Raw genomic sequence first — 26,662 nt, forward strand, 5'->3', positions numbered from 1 at the left:
TCATTAATCTGAAGATTTAATATATCATTTTATTGGGATGAGATCACAGTCTTTACACAAATGCTATGTAAACAAGTTACTGAATATTTTTCATCTTGTGGAATTGTACACAACCTTTTACATATACACCCTACCTTCTCTCAAATGCTGGGCTTACAGGTTTATTAGCTAGGACCTTTTGAGGTATGCTGTCAGGCGACAGCCCGATGAGGGTGCTCGCTGGCAGGGCCCCCGTGTCCAGTCGGCGGCCGAGGGGCAGCCAGGGGCACTCGCTCTCCTGGACGTCACCAGCCCGCCACACCGCCCGCTCCTTCATGACCGCCCCACCGCACTTCAGGCGTCCTTGTCACTTGCTTACTTCCTCACGTTGAATTTTATGAGCTTCTAGAGCCTGATTTTTCCCCGACCCCTCTTAACACGGCTCCTTGGCAGGCTGAGGTGTCGCAGATCCCCGGCGTCCCCTGGGCCCCAATGGCACCTGGAAGCCCAGGATCTCCGGGAGGCCCAGGCTCACCAGGAACACCGTCCTGGCCGTCCTTGCTGGTGCCGGGCACGCCTTGGGGTCCTTGGGACAGAGCAGAAGGGTGAGTTCAGCTGCAGCCCGGACTGAAAGCAGGGGGACTTGACGTCCAGCTGCGGGCAAGCCCTGCTCTTCCATCAGCTCACTCTTCACTTGGGGGGAGGCCATGGGGGGCGGGGAGGCCGAGGGAACAGGGCACACAAAGGCTGTCTGCGGGGCTGGCGGTCGGGAGTGCCCGGAGAAGGCCAGGCGTGGCCAGCCCCAGGCAGGGGTGCAGAGCCGTCCTGAGAACACTTGCACTCTGACTTACGTGGGTTTGGTGGGGGCTGTGTAAGGAGTGGATTTATAGTGGGCAGGGGGCCCGGGGTGGGGGGCTGTGGGGTGGCTTTGGTGAGTGATGACACTGGGACCATGGGGGAAGGCCTGGGTGTGAGGGAAGAGGGAGTCAGCCGCCCAAGTGGGGGGTGTCAGAGCCCTTCACTGAGATGAGGTGACGAAGTCCAGAATGGCGTGGGCATGGCGCAGCCGGGAGGCTGGTGTCCACCAGGAAGCACAACACAGACACTGTTCAGAGCCACACAGGTGGAGAGATGTGGCTGGGGCCTGGGACCCCTGTGTGTTTGCACACCAGGTAGAGGCACAGCTAGGTCAGCAAAGGAGAGTCCAGGAGCATGGGGCACCCAGAGAGCAGTGTGCGTGCACGGAAGGGAGGAGGGGAGAGGGCTCCAGGGCACCCAGGGAGAGGTGGGGTGGGTGGAGTGGAGGAGGGGAGAGGGCTCCAGGGCACCCAGGGAGAGGTGGGGTGGGTGGAGGGGAGGAGGGGAGAGGGCTCCAGGGCACCCAGGGAGAGGTGGGGTGGGTGGAGTGGAGGAGAGGAGAGGGCTCCAGGGCACCCAGGGAGAGGTGGGGTGGGTGGAGGAGAGGAGAGGGCTCCAGGGCACCCAGGGAGAGGTGGGGTGGGTGGAGGGGAGGAGGGGAGAGGGCTCCAGGGCACCCAGGGAGAGGTGGGAGCAGGTGCCTTCTCGAAGACTGTTCAGGATCCTTCTCATCTGAACACACACATCCTTGGAGTCTGAGGCCTCCTGGTTTTGAGAAGGCACCACGCTTGGGCAGGGGCGGGCAGGGAATGGCCTTTGCCAAGGATCCTGGCGCTGCCTCCCTCCGTGACAAAGCATTTATTTTTGACATTAGAAATGGAAATATTCAATGTATGCACAGGTCAGTTAAGAGAAAATTCTGTTAGAATTTAACTCAAATAGATACTGAGTAGCTTAAACAGAATCTAACCAAATTGACTTAGCTAAAATAGATCCAGGAGGATCTGCTTACTGATTAAACTTTTTTTTTTTGAGATGGAGTCTCGCTCTCTCGCCAGGCTGGAAGGCAGTGGCACCATCTCAGCTCGCTGCAACCTGCAACCGCCTCCTGGGTTCAAGCGATTCTCCTGTCTCAGCCTCCCAAGTATCTGGGATTACAGGCGCCCGCCACCACGCCCGGCTCATTTTTGTATTTTTAATACAGATGGGGTTTCACTGTGTTGGCCGGGCTGGTCTCAAACTCCTGACCTCAGGTTATCCGTCTGCCTCAGCCTCCCAAAGTGCTGGGATTACAGGTGTGAGCCACTGCACCCAGCCCCGATTAAACTTTTATGTATTAAAGTGGTTATTGAGACAATTCCTAATCTTGTCTCTAAGACTGCTTTGCCAAGAGAAGAGGAAAAGAGACCCATTCATAACCCAAGCACGCCCCACATAAAGCTACAAGATGGTGGAAGAGATGTCACCCAGTGAAGCCTTGCTGGCCGTGGACTCGTACCTTGGGGCCCCTGGTCTCCTTCAGGCCCGTCCAGCCCTGCTCCTGCCGCGCCTTTGTCTCCTCTGTCACCTTGGTTTCCTGTCATGAGGTGTGGACACAGACACATGGTTAGAGTATCTGTTGCAGCCACACCACAGCGGTGTCTGATCGACCTTTGTAACAAACAGGGTGCCACCTTTTTACCGAAGTGGAACCATTTAGAAAAGTACAGATGTCACACGCATAGGGCTTGACAGGGTCCGACAAGAGGGACCCACCTGTACACAGTCTTACGCCGCAGGACGGCTGCAGGTGGACGACGCACCGCATAGGCGACAGTGGTCCCATAAGATTATCATACCCGATTTTTACCATACCTTTCCCGTGTTTGGATGTGTTTAACACAGATACCCACCACCGTGTTAGAACCGCCCACAAGACCCAGCACAGTAACAGGCTGTGCAGGTCTGCAGCCACAAGCCCCAGGCCCTGGCACACGGCTCAGGGATGCAGGAGGTGGGGCTTGCACAAGTGAACTCAGATGTCCCCAGTGAAACCGCCCAGTGGCACAGCCGTCAGAGCCTATGCCTGCTGCTGAGCCGTGCACGGCTGAACCACCCCCCTGACCTCCAGCAGCCAATTTGAATGGGATTTTAGTTTTGTTCAAAATATTTATGCCTATCAAGCAGTTGAGTATTAATATTTTGTAATCATATTTTAAATGATTTTCGACCCATGGGTCATCTAAGGGCATTTTCACATCCCTCTAATTGCATCATTCAAATCTTACATCTGTGTTTTGCCCGGCTAATTTTGTACTTTTAGTAGAGATGGGTTTTCACCATGTTGGCCAGGCTGGTCTTGAACTCCTGACTTCCAGTAATCCACCTGCCTCGTCCTCCCAAAGTGCTGGGATTACAGGCATGAGCCACCGCGCCTGGCCATTCCTCACATTTTTTTTTCTTTTATGGAGATGGAGTCTCGCTCTGTCGCTCAAGCTGGAGTGCAATGGTGCGATCTCAGCTCACTGCAACCTCTGCCTTCGGGGTTCAAGAGATTCTCTTGCCTCAGCCTCCTGAGTAGCTGGGATTACAGGCGTGTGCCATCATGTCCAGCTAATTTTTGTATTTTTAGTAGAGACGGGGTTTCACCACGTTGGTCAGGCTGGTCCTGAACTCCCAACCTCGTGATCTGCCCACCTCGGCCTCCCAAAGTGCTGGGATTATAGGCGTGAGCCACCGTGCCCGGCCTTCGTCACGTTTTTAATCAACCCCTCCCTGCCAAATATTGTTCTGATGGTATTTGAGAAAAACATCACATTTTAAAAATGTTCCAGTTCCCACAGGATTACTAAGGAGTTAACTGCGCTAGGCCCCAAAACATGAGAGGCCCCCACCTTCCAGGAGTTACCACTGAGGGCGCATGGCAGGCACCAGAAGCAGCCCCTACTAACAAGTCAGTCTGAGGGATTTTTATAGCAGGGTGACGGTGTCATAGGGTCAAACACTCACCTCTGGGCCCGGGGTCTCCCAGCTCCCCAGTGGGACCGCGGTATCCGGGGAGTCCTCGAGCGCCAGGGTGGCCAATGGAGCCTGGGGGTCCTGGGGGCCCAGGGGGGCCAGCTGGACCGGGCCGGCCAATGGACCCGGGTGCCAAAGGCTTCCTTAGGTGCGCGGCTAACTGTGCAATTTGTTCTTTGGGAAAACAAGGGTGCAGGCGTTTACTCGAGAGAGGATCATCAAAAGTATTGTTACGTAAAGCATAAAATATCTACACATGCTGCCTTCCGGAAGGAGGTTTTCCTTCTGATTGATGGAAAATGGTTTAACTGCTTTGGGGTGATGAACGCCGGAGCTAGAAAGGACCCCCAACCCCTTGGAGCCTGAGAAGCCTGAGAGTGGGAAGGTGAAGGAAGTGCCCTTGGGGGTGTCTGGGGACCTGCCCTGCCAGCCACAGGGACACACTCCGCTGTTCTTGTACCCATCGCATTCGGCAGGCTTTAGGGCGTCTGCTGCATGCCGGGAATCTGGTTGAATCCGAGGCCGGAGAGTGGGCCATCCTCTAGTGCAGAGGACAGGCAGACGCCAAGGCGGACGTGGACCCCCAAGGGCTAACAGGCGGGGTGAGTGCTAGTGGCTCACTTTGGCTGGAAAGTGGTGGCGTGAAGGCTGTCTGTGTAGCCCCAGGCGGGGATGGGCCCCGCTGCAGCAGGTGCGGGTGGCCGACTTACCGCTGATCATCCCCCCACACAGCTCCCTGATGCGCTGCTCGCTGGTCTCCTTCCCCTGGAATTCACCCCACACATTTGTCAGCATGGGGGCGGCAGCCTCCGTAAGGCATTCCCACCATCACCCCGCAAAGTAACTTGTTCAGGAAAAAACACGATCTCAACCCCGTGAAAGCTGAACAGCGACGTACCGGAACTCCCGGCTTCCCTGTGATGCCAGGAACACCCTGGACGCCCTGCAGGCCCAGAGGACCGGGGGGCCCGGGGACACCCTGAACACCGCCGGTGCCGTTGGGACCTTGGGTGCCTTTGGGGCCCAGCTCCCCTCGACTGCCAGACTGCAGAGAAACAGAGGAAGATGGGTCGGGGCGAGCCCAGGAGCCCAGAGCCACCCCGAAGTGCCCTTTCCCGGCCGGCACAGAGCCGTCTTGCCCAGCCTTGACCAGAGCAAGTTTTTTTACAATCTCAGATCGGGGCAGTGCCCTGCAGGGCTGCCTGGTTGCCCAGCGGGGGGCAGGAAGCCAGCAGGCGCCCACGGATGGTGTCATCGGAACAGTCGCCGGGCACTCACCTCTCCTTTGGGTCCGACTGGGCCGCTGGGACCCTGTGAAGAGAAAAGTTGTGTGTTTTAACTAAGTGAGTATTGTTGGGTGGGTGGGAAGTAGCCAGTTGAGGATAAAATAAATCATCCACACAGCTATTAGGCTACATCCAGATGTTGACAGTGGTTCCTTCCTTCTGTTCTTCTATATACATTTTTTTATATTTCTGTGATTGCACTGATGGATTGAAGCCTTTTAAAAACTTACTTTCCCTGGAAGAGTGACTTTGGTAGCTGCGCGGTGCTGTCTCTTACACACACTTACTTCGTTTCCATTCCTTTTTCTTACTAACATGCCTAATGCTAGGCTGAACCTCTCTGCCCTAAAACCCTAGAACTCCCTCCAGCTGGGTCTTCAGGAATGACTGGCCCCAGGTGCGTCAACACAGTCTCCTCCAAAACACATGCTGCAATTGAACGGCCACTGCGATGCTGTTAAGAGGTGGGGCCTTTAAGAGGTGATTAGGTTTGAGAGCTCGGCTCTCAACTAACGCCGTTGTCTCCGCAGTGGGTTCCTCATGAAAAGGACGGGTTGGGCCCCTTCCTTCTCTCTGGCACCTCCTCTTGGCCCTGATGCCTTCCACCATGGAATGACGCAGTGGGGAGGCCCTCGATGGATGCGCCCCTCGGTCTTGGGCTTCCCAGCCTCCAGAACTAGGGGCCACATGGATCTCTTTTCCTTGTAAATTACCCAAGCTGTGGTGTTCTGTTACAGCTGCAGAAAACAAACTGACACAGCCTAACCGCGCAGCAGAGGGACCGACCGGGCCCGGACACCATGCTCTGCTGAGGCCAGGAGGGTAGGGGGTCACCTCACACAGCCCGACCGTGCGGGTGGCTGAGAGCAAAGCCTTAGGTTCTCCGCCTGCCGGGGGCTCTGCCTCTCCACCCCACCAGCAACAGTGGCCAGGCAGGGCAGCTTCTGGGATTCCCAGGGTCCATTGGTCAGGGTTGTCTGAGAATTCACTAAACGGGCCGGGCGCGGTGGCTCACGCCTGTAATCTCAGCACTTTGGGAGGCCGAGGCGGGCAGATCACAAGGTCAGGAGTTTGAGACCAGCCCGGCCAACATGGTGAAATCCCATCTCTACTAAATACAAAAATTAGCCGGGTGTGATGGTAGGCACCTGCAGTCCCACCTAGTCAGGAGGCTGAGGCAGGAGACTCACTTGAACCCTGGAGGCAGAGGTTGCAGTGAGCTGAGATCCCACGACTGCACTCCAGCCTGGGGACAGAGCAACACTCTGTCTCAAAAAATAAAAATAAAAAAAGAATTCACTAAATGAAACACATACAACTGAGGTCTTTTGGCCAGAGGCATAAAAAGTTTACATTGGGCTGCTGGGGTCTGCCAGACTGGGGTCCCTGGGGCTGGGCTGTTTCTATTTCACTCAGACACAAAGGAGAGACTTAATCATAGATGAAAAAGCCCAGCCTCAGGACAGCCAGAAAGGCTGTCCTTCCCTCGGACTCACGACTGCTCCGTTTGTTACCTCCAGAAGGAGAAATGTGTCTATCAAGGGACTCAAACGAGAACCTAATTTCATGCTTCACCTGAGTTTCAGGCCTGTGGAAGTGGAGTTTTCTTCAGTTAAAAACCAGCTGTGGGCCTGGCACAGCCGCTCACGCCTGTAATCCCAGCACTTTGGGCAGCTGAGGCAGGCGGATCACCTGAGGTCAGGAGTTTGAGACCAGCCTGGCCAACATGGTGAAACCCGGTCTTTACTAAAAATACAAAAATTAGGCCAGGGGCGGTGGCTCATGCCTGTAACCCCAGCACTTTGGGAGGCTGAGGTGGGCGGATTGCCTGAGGTCCAGGAATTCGAGACCAGCCTGGCCAACATGGTGAAACCCTGTCTCTACTAAAAATACAAACATTAGCTGGGCGTGGTGGCGGGCGCCTGTAATCCCAGCTATTCAGGAAGCTGAGGCAGGAGAATCGCTTGAACCCGGGAGGTTGCAGTGAGCCGAGATGGCATCACTGCACTCCAGCCTGGGCGAAAGAGCGAGACTCATTTCGTCTCAAAAACAAACAAACAAACAAAACCCCAAAAAACACAAAAAATTAGTCGGCTGTGGGAGGGCCTATAATCCTGGCGACTCGGGAGGCTGAGGCAGGAAAATCGCTTGAACCCAGGAGGCAGAGGCTGCAGTGAGCTGAGATCGCGCCACTGTGCTCAAGCCTGGGCAACAGAGCAAAACTTCATTTAAAAAAAAAACCCCGGCCGGGCGCGGTGGCTCACGCCTGTAATCCCAGCACTTTGAGAGGCCAAGGCGGGTGGATCACGAGGTCAGGAGATCGAGACCATCCTGGCTAACACGGTGAAACCCCGTCTCTACTAAAAATACAAAAAAATTAGCCGGGCGTGGTGGCGGGCGCCTGTAGTCCCAGGTACTCGGGAAGCTGAGGCAGGAGAATGGCGTGAACCCGGGAGGCAGAGCTTGCAGTGAGCTGAGATTGCGCCACTGCACTTCAGCCTGGGCGACAGAGTGAGACTCGTCTCAAAACAAAAAACAAAAAACCTCCAAAAACTAAAAACAAAAAAAACAAAACAAAAACGTAGCTGTGACTCCTTCATGCTGGTGCCACTCCACGGGGCAGAACGCAGGAGCCCACACGTCTGAGCCCCGGGTCAGGTCAGACTCCAGAGCCGCTGAGTGTTCCTGCCAGGCCCTGCCCACTTGCTAAGGGACAGCCAGTGGTCAGGGCCTCTGCCCGACCCTGCTCCATCCCCACACTGCCCAGCAGAGCCGCGGATCTTCCACCGGGAGCTGCAGATTTTGACCCCGTCCCCAGGACTGTTCCCCAGCCACAGTGGTGACCTCGCTCCCAGCTGTTGGTAACAGTGAGGTTACCTAATTACTCACCAGTTCTCCTTTATCACCAGGAAGACCGTCGGAACCTGCAATACCCTGAAAACGATACACCCCAAAGTTAAAAGAGCTGTTCATACATGAGTAGGGACTTCATGCCTTAAACTCCCTGCTCGCAAGCCTCGGTGGGTGTAATGTTCATCTTGCGGTCGAGGCCAAGAGCCCAGGCCCCAGAGCTGCCTTTTAACCCGCTCCAAACGCAGCCCAGGACCCTGTCTCGGGAGACCTGCAGGCAGGGGCGGGGCCAAAAAATGGAAGACATTTGTTTGCATAATGAGGCTTTTCTGCCAAGCAGAACCTGGGGTGGGGGTTCGATTGCTGCAGGCCCTCCAGCCTTATGGAAAGGCCTTGTGCTTAGAAGTGAGAGCAGGCACTGCAGGAGAGCAGGGCAGCCACGACCATGGCCCCACCCACCCTGACACTTTTCGAAAGAGAAAAGTGCTTCGAAGAGCAGAAATGCATTTCGAATCTGCCTGCAAAACACACACAAAGCCTAGCCCCTGCCCTCTGTCAGTTCTCCAGCAAGGACAGCAGGAAACACCTCTGTCCCTTTGAGAGTTCCCATTGGTGCCTCCTGGACTAGAAGCAGCTTCTGTTGCACCCAGAGCCATGCAGGGACACTCTGGCCAGCTGTTTGCACCCAGGAAGGCAGCGGGGGATGCCGGGGCAGCATGCCTGGGGGCCGGGTGCCCAGAGCTGCCGACGCTGTGCTAAGCAGGAGTGGCAGGAGCCAGAAAGGGCGACCGACGGGCACAGCAAGAGGAGAAAGGAGGCTCAGCGTCCCGAAAACACAGCCAGGGCCAGGGCCAGGGCCAGGGCAGGCAGAGCCTGGGAGAAGCTGTGCAGCTTTGCCTTCATTCCTTTTGCCCCGGCCTGTGCCCAGCTCACCTGGTCTCCCTTAGGGCCTGCGGCACCTCCCGGACCCTGGGCGTGGAGAGAAGGCTCTGGATTAGAAGAATGGCAGGAATCCCTAAAGTGAGACTGCCCTGGGCCCAGGAATGGTAAACACCTCCCCACATTCCCATCTGTGCTGCACAAAGGGCTTCTGTGAACACCGGCTCCCAGACACAGGCCCAAAGGCCAAGCTCACGTTCACAGCCTCTGGGCCCGACAGCTCTGTCCAGCCTCCCCTTGTGGGTAGTGAAGTCCCATTAGGTTTGGCATTGCTTGTAACACCCGTGAATTCGTGCGGGTATTTTTGCGCAGTCGTAGGATAATTCCATCACGGTGGAGTCAAAGATGCAAAAGCTCATCTAATCCCCTTCCCCTGGGATCGTGAGATTAGGACACGTCTGGGAGTTGCTATGAATCCCTTTAAAAAACGTCCATTTGCTCACATGGCCACGTAAGTGAGAACTTGCCAAAGGGGCAGAACAGCGGGAGGCTTTCCCGTGAGTTTAAAGTGAAAGGGAAATTCAGCCACCAGGCCCCACCCACACCTGGGACAGGCACAGTGCCCACAGGGTGGGTGCCAGCCCTGCCATCTCTCAGAGGCCCTGAGGTTGCTGGCATGGCCCCCACTTCTGGAATGTCCTGCCTGGAGGCTAACAAACAGCCCACTATCCCCCATGGGGTGGTGGTGTCCACAGCCCTGGCCATCACCCTGGAATGACCATCACCCTGGAATGACGGGGCATCTGCAGCCGTGTCCTGGAGGCTTCTCGGGATTGACGTCTAAAAAGGGGTCTGTCTACCCAGCAGAGGCGGCCACAGCAGGCACACGAGGTCCCCAAGGACCTGGCGGAGCGTGGCTGGGGCTCAGACCAGACCCACAGCTCCTCCCGGTGAGCTGGGGCCCTGGGTAGGCCGTGCCCCCCTTCTGCCTGGACCCCCAAGGAGCTAACGCTGCAGCTGCTGCAAGACCAGCAGGAAAAAGTCTTGACGAGGTAGAAGCTGTGACTGTCACAGTCACTTGGGACGTGGTGTTCAAACCTATTTTATAGCAACGTGATCCTCTGTCAACGGCGCCTCCGCAGACACCCGCTAGGCGGGAGCAGGCGTGGCTCTCGAGCCTCAGCCTCCACGCCAGTCTTGAGGAATGAGCACTGACTGTGTGCAGGTCCCGCCAGGCGTCTACGCGGGTCAGGAGGCAGAGCGGCCCAGGCTCCCGCAGCCCCCCGCCCACAAGGGACACCACCTGGAAGGTCAGAGGGGCCAAAGGCGCCACAGTCGGGGCCCTGATGCCACTGCCTCCCCCACGAAGGGAGACACTGCCCATGGCCAGATTTCCCACCAGGAGCTGTGAGGGCCTCTGTCTTCGTCCCAGGGGACTGTGGTGGGGGGTGGGAGACTGTGGTAGGGGGTGGGAGACTGTGGTAGGGAGTGGGGGACTGTAGTGGGGGGTGGGGGATTGTAGTGGGGGGTGGGGGACTGTAGTGGGGGGTGGGGGACTGTGGTAGGGGGTGGAGGACTGTAGTGGGGGGTGGGGGACTGTAGTGGGGGGTGGGGGACTGTAGTGGGGGGTGGGAGACTGTGGTAGGGGGTGGGGGACTGTAGTGGGGGGTGGGGGACTGTAGTGGGGGGTGGGGGATTGTAGTGGGGGGTGGGAGACTGTGGTAGGGGGTGGGGGACTGTAGTGGGGGGTGGGGGACTGTAGTGGGGGGTGGGGGATTGTAGTGGGGGGTGGGGGATTGTAGTGGGGGTAGGAGACTGTGGTAGGGGGTGGGGGACTGTAGTGGGGGGTGGGGGACTGTAGTGGGGGGTGGGAGACTGTGGTAGGGGGTGGGGGATTGTAGTGGGGGGTGGGAGACTGTAGTGGGGGGTGGGAGACTGTGGTAGGGGGTGGGGGATTGTAGTGGGGGGTGGGGGATTGTAGTGGGGGGTGGGGGATTGTAGTGGGGGGTGGGGGACTGTAGTGGGGGGTGGGGGACTGTAGTGGGGGGTGGGGGACTGTGGTAGGGGGTGGGGGATTGTAGTGGGGGGTGGGGGATTGTAGTGGGGGGTGGGGGACTGTGGTGGGGGTGGGGGACTGTGGTGGGGGTGGGGGACTGTGGTGGGGGTGGGGGACTGTAGTGGGGGGTGGGAGACTGTAGTGGGGGGTGGGAGACTGTGGTAGGGGGTGGGGGACTGTGGTAGGGGGTGGGGGACTGTGGTAGGGGGTGGGGGACTGTAGTGGGGGTGGGGGACTGTGGTAGGGGGTGGGGGACTGTAGTGGGGGGTGGGAGACTGTAGTGGGGGGTGGGAGACTGTGGTAGGGGGTGGGGGATTGTAGTGGGGGTGGGAGACTGTAGTGGGGGGTGGGAGACTGTGGTAGGGGGTGGGGGATTGTAGTGGGGGTGGGGGACTGTAGTGGGGGGTGGGAGACTGTAGTGGGGGGTGGGGGACTGTAGTGGGGGGTGGGGGACTGTAGTGGGGGTGGGAGACTGTGGTAGGGGGTGGGAGACTGTAGTGGGGGGTGGGGGATTGTAGTGGGGGGTGGGGGACTGTAGTGGGGGGTGGGGGACTGTAGTGGGGGGTGGGAGACTGTGGTAGGGGGTGGGGGACTGTAGTGGGGGGTGGGGGACTAGTGGGGGGTGGGAGACTGTGGTAGGGGGTGGGGGATTGTAGTGGGGGGTGGGAGACTGTGGTAGGGGGTGGGGGACTGTAGTGGGGGGTGGGAGACTGTGGTAGGGGGTGGGGGATTGTAGTGGGGGGTGGGGGACTGTAGTGGGGGGTGGGGGACTGTGGTAGGGGGTGGGGGATTGTAGTGGGGGGTGGGGGATTGTAGTGGGGGGTGGGGGACTGTGGTGGGGGTGGGGGACTGTAGTGGGGGGTGGGAGACTGTAGTGGGGGGTGGGAGACTGTGGTAGGGGGTGGGGGACTGTGGTAGGGGGTGGGGGATTGTAGTGGGGGGTGGGAGACTGTAGTGGGGGGTGGGGGATTGTAGTGGGGGGTGGGAGACTGTAGTGGGGGGTGGGAGACTGTGGTAGGGGGTGGGGGATTGTAGTGGGGGTGGGGGACTGTAGTGGGGGGTGGGAGACTGTGGTAGGGGGTGGGGGATTGTAGTGGGGGTGGGGGACTGTAGTGGGGGGTGGGAGACTGTAGTGGGGGGTGGGGGACTGTAGTGGGGGGTTGGGGACTGTAGTGGGGGGTGGGGGATTGTAGTGGGGGTGGGGGACTGTAGTGGGGGGTGGGGGACTGTAGTGGGGGGTGGGAGACTGTGGTAGGGGGTGGGGGATTGTAGTGGGGGTGGGGGACTGTAGTGGGGGGTTGGGGACTGTAGTGGGGGGTGGGGGACTGTAGTGGGGGGTGGGGGACTGTAGTGGGGGTGGGGGATTGTAGTGGGGGTGGGGGATTGTAGTGGGGGTGGGATACTGTGGTAGGGGGTGGGATACTGTGGTAGGGGGTGGGGGACTGTAGTGGGGGGTGGGGGATTGTAGTGGGGGGTGGGGGATTGTAGTGGGGGTGGGATACTGTGGTAGGGGGTGGGGGACTGTAGTGGGGGGTGGGGGATTGTAGTGGGGGGTGGGGGATTGTAGTGGGGGTGGGATACTGTGGTAGGGGGTGGGGGACTGTAGTGGGGGGTGGGGGATTGTAGTGGGGGGTGGAGCACTGTGGTGGGGGGTGGGGGGTGGGGGACTGTGATAGGGGGTGGGGATGGGGGTGCAGGGGAGCTTCTTGCTGAGAGGGCCACTTACCCGGTCGCCCACGTCACCTCGGAGGCCCTGGGGGCCTGGAAGGCCGGGGTCTCCCATGCTGCCCTTCTGGCCCTGGGGAAGGAGGTCCTGGCTCGTCAGTGCCCATACCCTGTCGTGTCTGGCCCATCTGGGTGTGCCACCCCCCATGCCAGGCCCTTGCCCCAACCTCACCCACCTGGAAGCCTCGGACGCCAGGGGCTCCAGGAGGGCCTTGTGGGCCGAGGGCCCCCTGGAAGACAAAGGTGAGGTGTGAGCAGATGTCTCAGGGTTCGAGGAGTCCCCAAGAGGTCCCAGGGAGCCTGGCTCGGCCTCCCCCAAGACCTGGGTGGACACAGGAGCTGGTTCTAAGCCGGCTGGGTTGCTGGGGACAGAGGCAGGGCTACCTCCCAAGGCAGTTTAGGGGGTCTCAGAACTCAGGCATGCCCTGGACCCAATTTGTCAGGCCAGACTCGGGGCCAGGCACCCATGCCCATGGCTCCCCCGACCAGGGCCCTGTGGCTGGTGCTGTCATTATCTCAGTCTATGGGGCACAAGGCTGGGCTCAGCATAGAAGGCTTGAAAACAGGGCAGCTCCGGCCTGGCCCCGACCGTCTCACAGAGGGTGAGGGACAAGAAGGCGGGACCCCACACCTCCTGGCATCCTCGGCTTTTGTGGGCCTGGCCCATCGAGGCAACCAAATGCCACCCTGGCCTGCTCAGAAACTGGGGCCACGTGCCGATGGTTCAGTGCTAACCCCCGACCCCGAGCCACATCCCTGCACTCACTGCTGTGCCCCGGTGGCCAGCCTCACCGCGCTCCCCAGGCATGCCAGCATCTCCCTACAGGAAAAGGAAGGAGGGTGTCAGGGCAGGGTCTGCACACAGGCTGGATGGGGTGGGGTCTGGGGCCCCACAGATACTCACAGGGACGCCTGGCTCTCCCGAGGGGCCAGCCTCACCCAGCTCCCCAGCTCTGCCCTGCAGAGGAAGGAGAGCTGTGAGTGCCTGCCTACACCTGCATCGGGACCAGGCTGCTGGCCTCCCGGCCCCTCGCCTCCCAGCCCCTCACCTCCCCTCCCAGAAAGAAAGCGGCTGCGGCCACATACCCGTTCTCCCTTCTCGCCTTTGGACCCCGCTCGTCCGGGGAGGCCCTGCCAGGAGAGAGCTTGAGGTCAGGGCTGCCAGTCACATTGCACACAGGCAGCAGCACACAGGGGCGTGCACACAGGCAGGGTGCAGGGGCCAGAGTGAGTGCACCCAAAGGCAGGGCCGACTTCTCCCAGCCTTGTGGACCTGAGGTGCGGCTTTGACAGCTTCCCTGGCCTTGGACGCAGGAGCCCCTACTCAGGGCCCATGGGGGTGATAACCGCACGGCATCCTGGGATGGCCATCAACACATTCACACATGTCCCATGTACATACGAATAAGCACACACATGCAAACACACAGGCAACCGTCCACAGCACCCACTGGGCACCAGGGGTTGTGCCAGGCCCTGATGGACACAGGCCCCGATGGACACAGGCCCCAGAACCCCTCCCTGGGAGTCAGCCCTACAGCGACCAACCCACCCAACCCAACGTGGGCCACTGAGCAGGCAGAAGCTGTGGCGCCCCAGGCTGGCCCCACCCACCGGGTACTCACCGGCAGCCCGTTGGGGCCCTTTTCTCCCGGAGCACCGTTGTGACCAGCCTCTCCCTGTGAGGACAGAGATTGGGGTGCGGAAGGGGAGGCTGAGGCCTCGGGAGGCTGAACTCCCCTCCAGCCCCCTCCCTCCCGTCACACCCTGAGCCCCATGCCAACCTTCTGGCCATCGAGTCCCGGCACGCCATTCTGGCCGTCCTTGCCCGGCATGCCCTGGGGACAAGGGATGTGTAAGGCCCATTGGGCAGGCGGCTCCCCTCCCTCCCTCTACAGTCCCGCCCTAGGGGCAGCCTCCTTCCCCATCAACCTAAAACTGTGTCTGCCCCCAAACCCTGGCAGTTGTCTGGTTTCATGACCGAGGTGGCCATATGGCAACCAGTGCTGCCTCGGTGACCACACAGGCGAGGGGTGCGGGTGGGTGGCAGAGGCGGTGCTGATGCAGCGCTGACGCCCGAGGCCTCGTCCACCAGGCACATCATGGTGCCCTAAGGAAGTTCGGTTCTGGCCCATTTTACGGTGGGGAAACTGAGGCTTGGGAGCCAGGACTTAGGCCAGGCCTGCCTCGTCCACCCTGGACTGGTTTTGGAATCAGGACACAGCGAACTGCTGGGTGTCCTAAGGCAGGGTACTGCTCTGGGGCAGAGGCAACACGAGGGGCTGGAAGGGAGCCCAGGTCTGGGCTGAGGGTGGGCACCCAGCAGGAAGGAAGGGGCCTGCACTGGTGCCCAGGGCCTCAGGAGTGTCCACCTCTGCCCAGCGGTGCTACCCACCCACCCTTACTTCCCGTGTCCCCTATGCAGGCAAACCCAGCCTGAGGCCCCTATTCCTGCACACTCGTGAGGCTTTGGGCAAGAGAGAAATGTGTGCGGCTGCGGGGCTGTTCCACTGTTAACCGGGATTTCAAGATGGCCACAGCAGAGGGCACTGAGCTCCAGCCCTTCTGAATGCCGTCTCCGCCTGTACATAGCCAGGACCCGGGGGAGGAGCATTCGCTGAGGAGCAGCCACCTGCACTCACCGGCTCTCCGCTTGGCCCGGTCACTCCGGGGGTTCCCTTGGGACCAGGTCTGCCCTAGAGGACACACAAGTGACAGAAGCAGTGGCAGTCTCTTCCCAGACGGCCTCACGCATTCCCCGGCCAGCTGCTCGGGGACACCAAGGAGCTGTGGGGGCAGCAGCAGGGGCCACCCCCGACCACCACCCTGGGGCCTGTGGGTGCGTGGGGAAAACTGTTTGGATCCACGGATGCTGCAGCACGGCATGGTGGCTCCCTGCGCTCCAGCTGCCAGGGCTCGGTCAAGGGAGGTGTGGAGGCTGACCAGTCTGGGGACGGTCGCTGACCAGTCTGGGGACGGTCACTTCAGTTCCACTCCTGGAACGCTTCACTGTCTCCGGACTTTCCTTATGTTCACTTGCTCAACCCGAGAGCCGTTTCTCCGGGGGCAGGATCCAAGCCCTGGAGCCTGGTCCTTCCACCCGGCCCGTTGGCCGCTCTGCAGGGGTGGGCCACAGAGCTCCCATGTGGCTCTGGGAGAACGGCTGGGGCCAGGGAGAGGGCTGGGGCCCTCCAGGACCAGGCTCACCCCCACACACCCCCAGACCCACCCAGGGCAGCCCTTCGCAGTCTCACTCCCAAGTGTTTTCCCCTCCCCAGCATGAGTCAGGAGGGAAATTGGGTTCTTCCACATAAGGACCCAGGGAACCAAGTTCCCTCTCACTTACGAGGTCACCCTTGGGGCCGCGGAACCCTTCTGGGCCCCTCTCGCCTCGGTCACCCTGGAAATGATGAGGTGGGGCAGGGACAGAGTTAACACCATGGAGATGGTTGGAGAGTGGGACGGGGGCCCCTCCAGGCCTGGGCCCTCCAGGAGTGGTCAGAGATGGCCGGAGGTGCCAGAGGGACGATGGCGACCCCTCATTCCACATCCAGAAACAGAAAGGAGGCGAATGTCCCAAAAAGAATGGATTCCATTGGTAAGCACCCCCGTACCCATGCCACAAGCCCTCCCAGGGTGTCCAGGGAACAGCTCAGCCACAGAAGAGGGGCCCCAGTAGGGCTGGGGGCGTCTGAGAGGAGCAGAGGGAAAGGGGAGAGGGGCCACGAGGCATGGCGCCCACCATCCACTGACACACGTACCGCTTTCCCAGGTGCTCCTGGGATCCCAGGCGGCCCTCGGAACCCGATGGGACCCTGCAGAGGAGAGAGGGGATCCGGAGTCCTCTTGTCTGAGGCCGGGCTGGCATCCCCCCAGTGCTCCCTCAGGGGCGGCCCAGACACAAGCAGCCCTTCCTCTAGGGCTCCCCAGCAAGCTCCCCCAAGATGCCACCTAGTAGTCTCCAAATCCCTGCTTCCCCTCCTGCTCTGGCCTAAGCCACAATAGCTCTCACAGCAGCCTGGGACCGTGTGTGTGGGTGTCAGCGAGCAGAGTTCATCAGCCCTCGCCCAGGCACACATGTGAACAGCTCTCACAGCAGCCTGGGACCACGTGCGGGCATCAGTGAGTGCCGACTGTCGGCTCTCACCCAGGCACATGTGAGAACAAGGGCCCAGAACAAAGCCTGCGCCACAGCAGCGATGGCCACAGCCAGGGTGCCGGCCGCTTCAGTGTCACTCACGGGGCCCATCTGAAGTCTGGAGGTGCGGAAAACCAGGCCCCCAGCCACCTGGCCGGCCCCGGCTAGGGGCTGCAGGACTTACCCGGTCCCCAGGGGGCCCGAGTGGCCCTGGCAGTCCTTGTAATCCCCGGGGGCCCTGCAGGAGAGAGGCACAGATGCAGAGGCTGGGGGTGCACCTCCACCAGCACCCAGGGCCTCGGCCCTCAGGGTACCCCTGGGAGCCCTGGTGTCTTCCGTGAGCCCTCAGCCTCAGCTCAGGTCCCCCAGAGGGAGGGGGCACTAGCCTTGAGATCAGCAGCCTTGGCAGAGGTGGGACCCCCAGCCAGCTTGTGCTCCTGTGCCTGAGTATTGATTGGCCAAACACCCCCCAGCTGGAGCTGGCCCCCTCGAGGGTAGATACGTGCAGGGCTTGATTACTCCGTGGGCTGAGTTCCCATCCCACCATCCTTACGCCTTCCTAGCCTCACCTGTAGCCCCACGCTGCCCGGGAGGCCGGCGGGCCCAGGGGGGCCAGGGTCACCCTGAAACAGAGGGGATAGGGTGGTCAGTGGCCCGGTCTGGCTCTCCTTGCACCTTTCGGTGCCTCCAGTCACCCTACTCAAGCCCAAGCAGCTGGGGGTGTTGCCCCCTTCACAGCTGGGCCTTGGAGGCTCGGTGAAGGGGACACTTGTTCACAGTTCCAGAGCAGTCTCGCGAGTCTCGCAAGTCTCGGTGGCCTCGCCCTGCTGGGCTGGATCCGTGGTCACTGTTCCCACAAGGCCCTTGAGCCCTGTCCAGGCCCCTCCCCGTGGCCAAGCAGAGACCCCTCTGATGTGCACCTGGGGTCTCCTCATCTGATCACTCCAGTCATGCTAAAGGGCATCCCAGACATGGTCCCCCAGCCTGCAGGTGACCATGGACAGACAGCCTCCATGGACAGCGGCCACAGGTGAGGGAAGGCTACAGGCTAAAGCCAGCCATCCTCACAGATGCCCCTCGCCCTGGCCACAGACACAAACCAGGGAGCTTCCACAGCAAGGTCAGGCAGGAGGGGGTCTGTCCAGGGACCCTGCCTAAATCACCCAGCTCTGACCAGCCAGGCCCTGTCTGGAAGACAGGCACAGTAGGTGCCAGCGCAGGTGCACCCATGAAACAGCCCCTCCCTCCCACCTAAGCCCAGCCTCCAGCCCCTCCCTCCCGCCCGAGCCCAGCCTCCAGTCCCCAGCTCCTCCCCAGCTGCTGTGCGGCAGCTTTACCTTCTCGCCGTCCTTGCCGACTTCTCCCTGCTCGCCTTTGTAGCCAGTGGGTCCCTGCAAGCAAATGTGGGGTCACTGCCCCACCCAGACCCCCCGACAACCCCTCCCTGGCAACACTGAAGTGAGGCCTGCAGGGTCAGTCAGCCCAGGGCCTGCCACACGACAGTGCACAGGACTGCAGGCCTGGGCCCTCATGGGGAAACCAAGGCCTGAGAGGTGCTAGGACCCACGTGAGGGCGCTCTGCGTTCAGGAGCGGGCCAGGGCTGGGCTGGGGTGGGAGCTTAAGGCTCACTCTCCCCCACAGTCTCTCTCTGATGCCCATGGCCAGTCCCAGTCTGGCCACATCAGCGTGTCACTGGGGTGCTGAAGGTGGGACAAGGAGGCTGGCCTGGCTTTCTTCCTGGGGCAACCCTGGAACCAGGGCCAGGCTTTCTGGACCTGCCACCTCCACAGCCCCATGGGAGCCCGCTGCCTCCCGCCCAGCACAGGGTGGCGCTTGGGTCCCAGTCACCCGTGACTCACCTTGAACCCTGGCATTCCAGGGGGCCCTGGGGGACCTGGTGGGCAGATACTTGGGCACTGTCAGAAAACAGAGCAGTCAGACCCCTCCCAGCCAAAGAAAGCAGGACCTCAGACACAGAGGTCAGCGCCCGCAGGACCCCAGGAGGCCACTCCGCACGGTGACGGGACCCCAGGAGGCCACTCTGCATGGTGACGGGACCCCAGGAGGCTACTCCGCACGGGTGACAGGACCCCAGGAGGCCACTCCGCACGGGTGACAGGACCCCAGGAGGCCACTCCGCACGGGTGACGGGACCCCAGGAGGCCACTCCGCACGGTGACGGGACCCCAGGAGGCCACTCCGCACGGTGACGGGACCCCAGGAGGCCACTCCGCACGGTGACGGGACCCCAGGAGGCCACTCCGCACGGTGACGGGACCCCAGGAGGCCACTCTGCACGGTGATGGGACCCCAGGAGGCCACTCCACACCAGTGATGGCACTGGGACAGGACACAGACAGGGTCTCCTTCAGCATTGGCCGAGCGCAGTGGGGGCTGCATGGAGCAGCCGGCTCGGATTTCTCAGCCCCACGGCAGACACTGGGTATCAAAGCAGCCATTCAGCACAGCGGCAGCCAGCTCTGCAGGGGGTCTTGCAGCTGCCTCAGGTCGGGCTGTCCTCAGTCCTCAGCACAGGAATGTGCGAGGCATGGGGCTTTTAGGAGGGACACCGTGAGCCCAGGCAACAGGCCTGATGCTCAGGAAACCCAGGGCTGCCTCTAGATTATCCTACAGCTGCAATGGGCAGGCTGGGCCAAGGGTGCAGACCTGTATCTTTAGCCCTTGCCCCACTCAGCCCATGGTTGGGGGCCCAACCACTCACCACATTCTGGAAGGTTCCCTAAAGCCTCCCTTCTGGGACACAGGCTGGCCAGGCACCTAGGCCCCCGGGTGGGGTGAGGAGAGAGGCTGGTAGACAGCCGTAGGTGGTCAGGTCAGAGTGGGCCGAGCTTTTCCCTTCAAAACTATCCAACCATTCTATGGAAATGAGGCGCTGACTGCCACCATGGACGGCCAAACAGAGGAGAGATGGATCCGTGGCCTCCGAAGCCCGTTTTCTTTCCTCTTCATTTTTTTGAGACAGGCTGGAGCTTGGCTGCTCATGCTGGAGTGCAGTGGCTTGATCACAGCACGCTGCAACCTCTGCCTCCTGGGCTCAAGGGATCTTCCCACCACAGCCATCCAAGTAGCCAGGACAACAGGCATGCCACCACGTCTGGCTACTTTAACAATTTTTTGTAGAGACAAAGATCTCACTATGTGGCCCAGGCTGGTCTCAAACTCCTGAGCTTAAGCGATCCTCCTGTCTTGGCCTCCCAAAGTGCTGGGATTACAGGAATGAGCCACTGCGCCTGGCCTGAGCCTGTTTTCTTTTCAGGCGAATGACAAGGCTCAAAGGTCAAGATAAAGGTGGGTCCCAGACTCCAGTCCCGAAGGCAGTGAGGGACTATTCTGTCGCCATCTGTGGCCAAGGGCGCCCTCTGCGGATGACGCAGGGGAGCTGGATGGCTCTGTGACATGATCGTGATTCATTACATTTGCACAGCTCCATGCGCCTGGTGGCTTCACGAGGGACAGCGCAGGTCTAGACGGTGGTGAGGAGGGTGGGATGGGGGAGGGGGAGGTCCCAGCCAGCCTCTCTGCCAGGTTGTGCCTAAGCTGTCTGCTCTGAGCTTCCATCCCCAGGGAGGGCTCGGGCCCTGCCTTCTTGCCAGTATGGACAAGCCCCTCTCCAGGCCAGACCCCCTGCCCCCAAGGTAGGCACCCCCCAGCCCCCTGAACAAATGGCTGCAAGTGCCTACCTGAAGGTCAGTAGCGCCTTCAGGGAGGACTCCTGGTTGTCCCTAAGACACAAAGAGACAGCTGACATTCTCCCGCCCTCCCCAGCCACCTGCACCCACCCAACCCACCTACCCACTCTCTGACAGACCACGACCTTCCCCATCCACCAGGGGACTTGGAGACCCTTCATCCCGTCCCCCAAGTGGCCAGTGCTGGGAGCTGCTGGCCCACCCACAGGGCATGTGACAATGACAGAATCCACCTGTCCTTGGGGCCATGGGGACCTGAGTCCCGACCATCCCCAAGGTGGCTGGTCTAGCCACAGCCACTTCCCTCACCACTGACTGATCCTGGGGGTGGCCAAGTTAGGGTTAGGAGATCTCGGATGGGCATGGAGCCTGGGGAGGGGGAATGGGGAGGGTCCAACCCAGTGTCCTAGTCCATGCCCAGCACTTCTTAGAGCCTCTGCCCAGTACTTACAGGGGGTCCGGGAGGTCCTGGGGGGCCAGGGAGGCCGGGGAGTCCAGAAGGTCCCTGGGGAGGGGGTATGACTTAGACAGAGTGGGACCAGCCCCCACCTGAGTGAGATGCCCAGTTTCTCCCAGGGAGGTGGACACGCCCAGTTCCTGCCAGCCCCACTCCCATGGCCTTTGCTGGTGTCTGCGTCCTGAGGTCGGGTCTGGATCATTGGCCAGGGCTTCTACCAACACCCACCAAGGTGGAGGTGGGGAAGAAAGGGAAAGGGGAGAGGGGAAGGGAGCCCCTGGCTGTTGAGTCTGGGGGCGGAGGCCACAGGTGAGCACACTCTGAGGGGTCTGGGACAGCCACTCACCGGGGGGCCACGGAGGCCGATCCCACCTGGGGGGCCGCTCACTCCTGCCTCTCCCTGGAGGGAGGTAAAGAGAGGTGGGGAGGTCTGCACCCGGGAGCCCCAAGGATCCCCACCCAGGGTTGGTGTGCCGCCTCCGAAGGGAGGGGGGCTCCAGGTATGGGGTGGTCAGATCACTGCGCCTGAGAAGCCCCACCCCCAGGCATGGTTTGGGACATCCCAGCCTGGCAGGCTCTCGGGACTTGCACGCTTGCTCAGGGCCCCAAGGGTTATCAGTACTCACGGGGGGTCCAGGGAGGCCTTTGCCCTGCAAAGCCAAACATGGGGTCAGAGCCTGCCAGGCACAAGAAGGGCTGTGCCTCGCCCTCCCTCAGATGGCTCAGGTGGGTCCTGGGGAACGGGCGGTTCCAGGGATGGGTGTCTGGTCCCAGCCCAGAGAGGGCACGAGGACCTCATCCTCCGGAGAGGCTGCAGATGAGAGGGCCAGGGATGGTCCCTGGGATTCCTGGAGGCCACCCCATTTAGACCAGACTCTCCAGCTCCCCAAACTCCCATGGAGAGGAGAGGACCACAGTCCATACTCACCCCCAGCCCGGGCGGCCCCGGGGGCCCCAGACTTCCCTGTGGGAGGAAAGCAGGTGTCTAGGTTGGGCTGGGCCTCTATTTGCAAACCCAATCCCCTCCCTCTGAAGTGTGACGTCACAACTCCAACTCCCAGGACGACAGGGTCCAAGTCCCCACTTCACAGAGGGGCAGGGCCTCTGAGCCCTCTTGACCTGGAGGGTCTTTGCCGTCCTGGGGAGCTGCTGGAGACAGATGGCACCAGAGTCCCAGCGCCCGCCGCGAGAAGGCGCAACGTGGGGGCAGGTCTGAGATGCACAGAAGTGACCCCAGGTGCCTGTCTCCATCAGGAAGCCCTCCCGATAACCCACCCACGGAGCCTGCTGAGTCGTCAGCCCCTGCCCACGTCAGTGAGCCCCAGAGCCTTGGGCAGCCAGGCCCTGTCTGCCCTCCACACCCTCTGGGTTCTGTCTGACCCCTGCTGCCTGAAGTGCCTCATTCCCTGGACAGCACACATGGGCCCTGTGCTAAGGCTGGAGGCCCCTCCTGAAAGCCTGGGGACAAGCCCACTCCACACCCCCGGGCACCACGGACTCGGCTACCAGCAGCTACTGTTTCCCTCCTGTTTTCAGCTCAGAATCCGCCTCCTGCCTGACGAGCTCCCAAGGGTCCCAAGGGCAGGGCTGTGTCCTCGTGTCCCCAGGCCAGCCTTCCTGCCCTCTGTGATGCTTTGCACCTGGGGCCAGTGGCACCCGGTTGGCTGACAGCCACGTCTTATGAGGGCCAAAGAGAGAATGCTGGCTTCGGTTTTGTACTCAGAAGCCACGAGGGGAGAAAGGCACCCGCTCCGTCAGGGTAAAGGATTCAGTGTCCAACAGGCAGGCACAGGGGACTCTGCAGGCTGCATGCCTGGGGGTCCCTGGTGGTGGTCCGCCCAGGGCCCTGGGGGCTGCAGGGACATTCTGAGGAGGCACCTGGGGTGGGTTCCCCCAAACCATCCCCCTTCTCCCTGCCATGGTCTGGATACCAGGACAACTCTGACCATATGTGGAGGTGGGGCAGGGAGGCAGGCACAGGGGACTGGCCACTTGACACCCTGCCCTCCTGCCCCTCCACCCCAGGCACGGGCAGGGCAGCTGTCCTTGGAACTACCAGCTCCTTGGCCTTGTGGACACAGAACAGCCAGAGGTGGCTGGGGGACCTCACCTCTGAACTGAAGCCACTGGGTTTGGCACAGGCACTTACCCGTTCCCCAGGGGCACCCTTGGGTCCAGGGGGTCCATCTCGCCCAGTCAGACCCTGGAGAAAGAGGCAGAGGGCAAGCTCGAGGGGCCACATGGGAAGCACATGCCACCCCCCAGGCAAAAATGGAAGCATGGACCCTTCCCTCAGTGAGTCCAGAGAGGCACAGAAGACCCTTAGGTTGGCAGCCTCCTCTCTTGGCCCTGTCCACTGTCTGCCTGCTGTGCCCAGAGGCTCTGGGAGGAGGGGGGCAGCCAGCAGGAAGCCAGCAACGGAGGCACCTGCTGTAGTCAGGCCTCGGGGACCAACCCAGCAGGACTGGACAGCTCACTTCTCAGGCCCGGCTTCCTCCGAACAAAACTCCAGTGGCCCTGGGGCCAGGCCTGGAGCCCATGATGACGGAGCGAGGCCAGCCTGGGGCTCACAGGGGCCCAGCCAGCAGTGGGCAGAGGGGCCTGACAATGGGCACTCATTCCTGGACAAGCGAGGGCTGGCAGGACTTCCGACTCCACTGGGCTGGCTCTGTCCTCTGCCAGATGCTAGTGGCGTCTGGGATGAAGGCCAAAGGACCCCTGTTGGGGACTTCTGGAGACTTCTCTCAGGCCTGGGCTTCCCGCCTGAGCAGGCCCAGCTGGACAACAGCAATTAAGGCCGGGCTCCTCCAGAGACCCGGAGCGGGGAGTGGGGCATGGGGGAGGAGCAGGCACACTCACATCCACACCCGGCAGTCCCGGCAGCCCGGCCTCTCCCGGTTTCCCCGGCTTTCCTGGCGCCCCCTTTGGTCCCTGTGCAGGAGGAAAGGGCAGAGATGTGAAGGCGGGCTCTGGCCCAGAGCCCAGGCCTTCAGCAATGAAGCAAAATGCCTTCCACTTCCCGCCAACCCAGCCATAGGAGATGGGCCCCTCTCCTGGGTCCTCCCTGCTGTCTGGCAGACCCGGCTCAGCTGGGGCACGCATGTCCTGCTTGCCCACAACTTGCTGGCCCAGGAAGGCTGCCCACCCCATCCCTCAGTGGCATCTGTAAAACCTTCGTCTGGTCACCTCAGCCTCCCTGGCTAAGGGCCAGCAGGCATCTCTGTTGGACCCCAGTGGGCCCAGACAGGGCTCTGAGCCCCAGGACCCTCAACCCCTGGAGCTGAAGAAGGTGGGAGGGCTCCAGGTGACCTCAGGCCTGGGGGACCTGAAGGGCTGTACCAGCCCCGGCCCCGGCCTGCCTGGCGCTGGTCCAAAGAAAGCTTCAAAGCCACGCCCTGCCCAGAACATGCAGAGGCTGAGCCCACACACTCCCCTCCCGCCCCCCTGGCTCGGGGCCTGCTCCAAGCCCTCTGAGGCCTCCCCGCAGGCAACCCGGGCTCCGGCAGGATGAGACAGGACATCAATGACCCCTCTGTTCCGAGTCCCCCCTTTCTCTCCAGACTGGAAAAAAAGGCTGTCTCCCCAGCCAGGGACACTCACCGGGGGCCCAGGCAGACCTGGAGGACCAGCTTCTCCCTGTGAGGAAAGACACCCACATGTAACCCTGAAAATCAGGGGTCTCTCAAGAACCCCGCCTCGGGGAAAAGAGCAGCACTGGCCTCCAAATCAGCCCCGGAGGCCCAGCCCCAGCAGACAAAAGGGGCCCCTGAGCCCCCGATCCCTACCTAGAGGGCAGCCTCCCCTGCGTGGGGCAGCACTGGGCAAAGGGGTGAACTGGACAGACTGGGGCTCAGCCCTGGCAGCCACAGGGCATTCGGGAACCACTTTGCAGGCATGGGAGTGATGGGAATACATCACTAATCCCCCTCCCTCAATGGCCTGGGGCTTTAGGAAGAAGGCCTGGGGGCTGGGAGGCCTCTCATTTCCACGTGCTGCTAAGGGCAGCTTCCCCACAGTCTCCAGGAAGATCCCCCAGCCCCCCCCTCTGTTGATGACCACCAGGCCTTTAACAGAGACGTCAAGACCAGGTTTCAGATGGGAGCTCTGGGGTCCAGGTACCTAGCCCAGGAGGAGCCTAGGGAGGCCAGGGCCCTGGGCCATGGGGGTTCAGGTCCACACGGCTGTCCTGACTCAGCCCTTGGCCAGGGAAGGAGGCTGTGGCCACTGAGGCCGAGCTGGGCAGGGGGCAGAGGGTGGGTCACGGACGGCTCTTGGTGCAGCCCTCCACAGCCCTCCACGGGGACCACACAGCGAGGACAGGCCCTGAGGAGACCCCTGCCCTGGTGGCGGTCTCATGGGGAGGTTCACTCCAGACGGTTCCTCCGAGGGAGGCACAGTTGTAGAATTTCAGCCGCCTCCTCCTGCTGCTTGGCCCACACCAGGCCTGAGATACCCGTAGGGGACATCATCTCGGGACTGACTGGGCTCCTAAGCCCCCTCCATGGCTGGCTCCAGAGCCCGGCAGCCTCCGGCAAGACCCCCGGCCCCATCCACCCGAAGGACATGCCTCTCCCCACCTCAGCCACAGAGGCCAGAACCCCAGGGGCACGGGCCCCTCAGGGGACCCAGAGACACACACCTCAGTGCCGGCATTCCGGGTGGAGGGCCACCACGTGACACCCTCCACCTCTGCCCACCAGCAGTCCCCGCAGGGCCACCCGCATCCCTTGAAGGCACTGGCTGCCCCCTGATGTCACCCTGGCTCTGGGAGGTGGGGCCTGGTTTTGTCTTTATCAGGCCGGGGAGCTCAGGGAGGTGGGGGCCAGAGCCAGAACCCCAGAGCGCTCGGGGCCCTCCCCACCCCCAAACTCACGTCAATGCCGTCCTGGCCGGGCTTCCCGGGCGGCCCTGGGGGGCCGGGGGGGCCTGGGAGTCCCACTTTCTGAAACGGAGAAAACTCATTAAGGAGCTCAGGTGTCCCGGTGGGCCTGACCTAGCGTCCCCTCCTCCCGGGTCCCGAGCGGCTCCGGGGCCTGCGACGACCGCCGCTCTCCTCGGTGAGCCCCAAAGCCTCGGGCGGAGCCCGGCGTCCCCGCGCAGTGTGTCCCCCGCCTCCCTCGGGCCGCGGGAACAAAGGCCTCCTTGTGCTTCCAGAGGAGGCGGCGGCGCCGGCCGACCCGGGCCAGCGAGGACCCATCGAGGACGCGGCCGGACGGGGCTCATCCCGAGGCTCTGGCGACTCCGCGCCCCGACGGCGACACAGGTTGGGGGCGTCGAGGCTGCGCCGGGCACCCCGGAGTGGCGGGTTCGGGGCTGGGGCGGTCGCGGCTCCACGTCCAGCCTCAGAGCCCGGAGCTCGCGCTCACCTGCGCCCCGGCGGCCGCCAGGAGCTCCCCGAGCAGGAGCAGGAGCAGGAGCCGGGCGAACGCGGGCGGCCGGGCCATGGCTGAGCGGAGTCTGAGCCGCGGCGGCGGCGTCGGGGCTGGCAGCGCGCGGGCGGGCGGGCGGGCGGGGCGGGAGGTGGGCGGCCCCTTCCCCTTCCCGCCCCCGCCTGCACAAGCCCCCCATTCAGCCGGGCCCACCTGGGCGGGGGAGCTTCTACCCGCCCCGCGCCGCCGCCCAGCCCGCCAGGGTAAAAAAAAAAAAAAGACGCCGGGCGGGCGGCGCCTTCTCTCCGGCCGCGAGTTAAAATTATCCTGGGACTGGCGCGTTGCACACACGCAGCT

At 61.8% G+C, this 26,662-nt stretch overlaps 1 protein-coding gene across 2 annotated transcripts; it reads right to left on the reverse strand.

The window, feature by feature from the left end:
• Positions 1-9: 9 nt before the first annotated feature.
• COL9A3 (collagen type IX alpha 3 chain) lies at positions 10-26,436 on the reverse strand. Of its 2 annotated transcripts, XM_055265419.2 has the most exons (32): positions 26,303-26,435; positions 25,810-25,878; positions 24,537-24,572; positions 23,796-23,867; positions 23,086-23,139; positions 21,865-21,900; positions 21,563-21,586; positions 21,283-21,336; positions 20,931-20,984; positions 20,471-20,512; positions 18,629-18,685; positions 18,106-18,159; positions 17,338-17,391; positions 16,953-17,006; positions 16,392-16,445; positions 15,977-16,030; positions 15,273-15,326; positions 14,415-14,468; positions 14,256-14,309; positions 13,717-13,761; positions 13,535-13,588; positions 13,397-13,450; positions 12,807-12,860; positions 12,632-12,703; positions 8,904-8,939; positions 8,010-8,054; positions 5,113-5,145; positions 4,733-4,879; positions 4,545-4,599; positions 3,826-4,008; positions 2,336-2,413; positions 10-565 (listed from the first exon to the last, which is right to left on the reverse strand). In XM_055265419.2, exons 1-32 carry the CDS (start codon positions 26,378-26,380, stop codon positions 375-377), a joined length of 2,055 nt encoding a protein of 684 aa, XP_055121394.2. In that variant the 5' UTR covers positions 26,381-26,435; the 3' UTR covers positions 10-374. The 2 variants fall into 2 exon arrangements, with proteins under 2 accessions (XP_055121394.2, XP_063490243.1); XM_063634173.1 differs by lacking the exon at positions 8,904-8,939 and having other exon boundaries at positions 26,303-26,436.
• Between the last annotated feature and the right edge of the window lie 226 nt (positions 26,437-26,662).

This window comes from Symphalangus syndactylus, chromosome 24 (assembly GCF_028878055.3).
Source record: "Symphalangus syndactylus isolate Jambi chromosome 24, NHGRI_mSymSyn1-v2.1_pri, whole genome shotgun sequence".
Lineage (NCBI taxonomy): Eukaryota > Metazoa > Chordata > Mammalia > Primates > Hylobatidae > Symphalangus > Symphalangus syndactylus.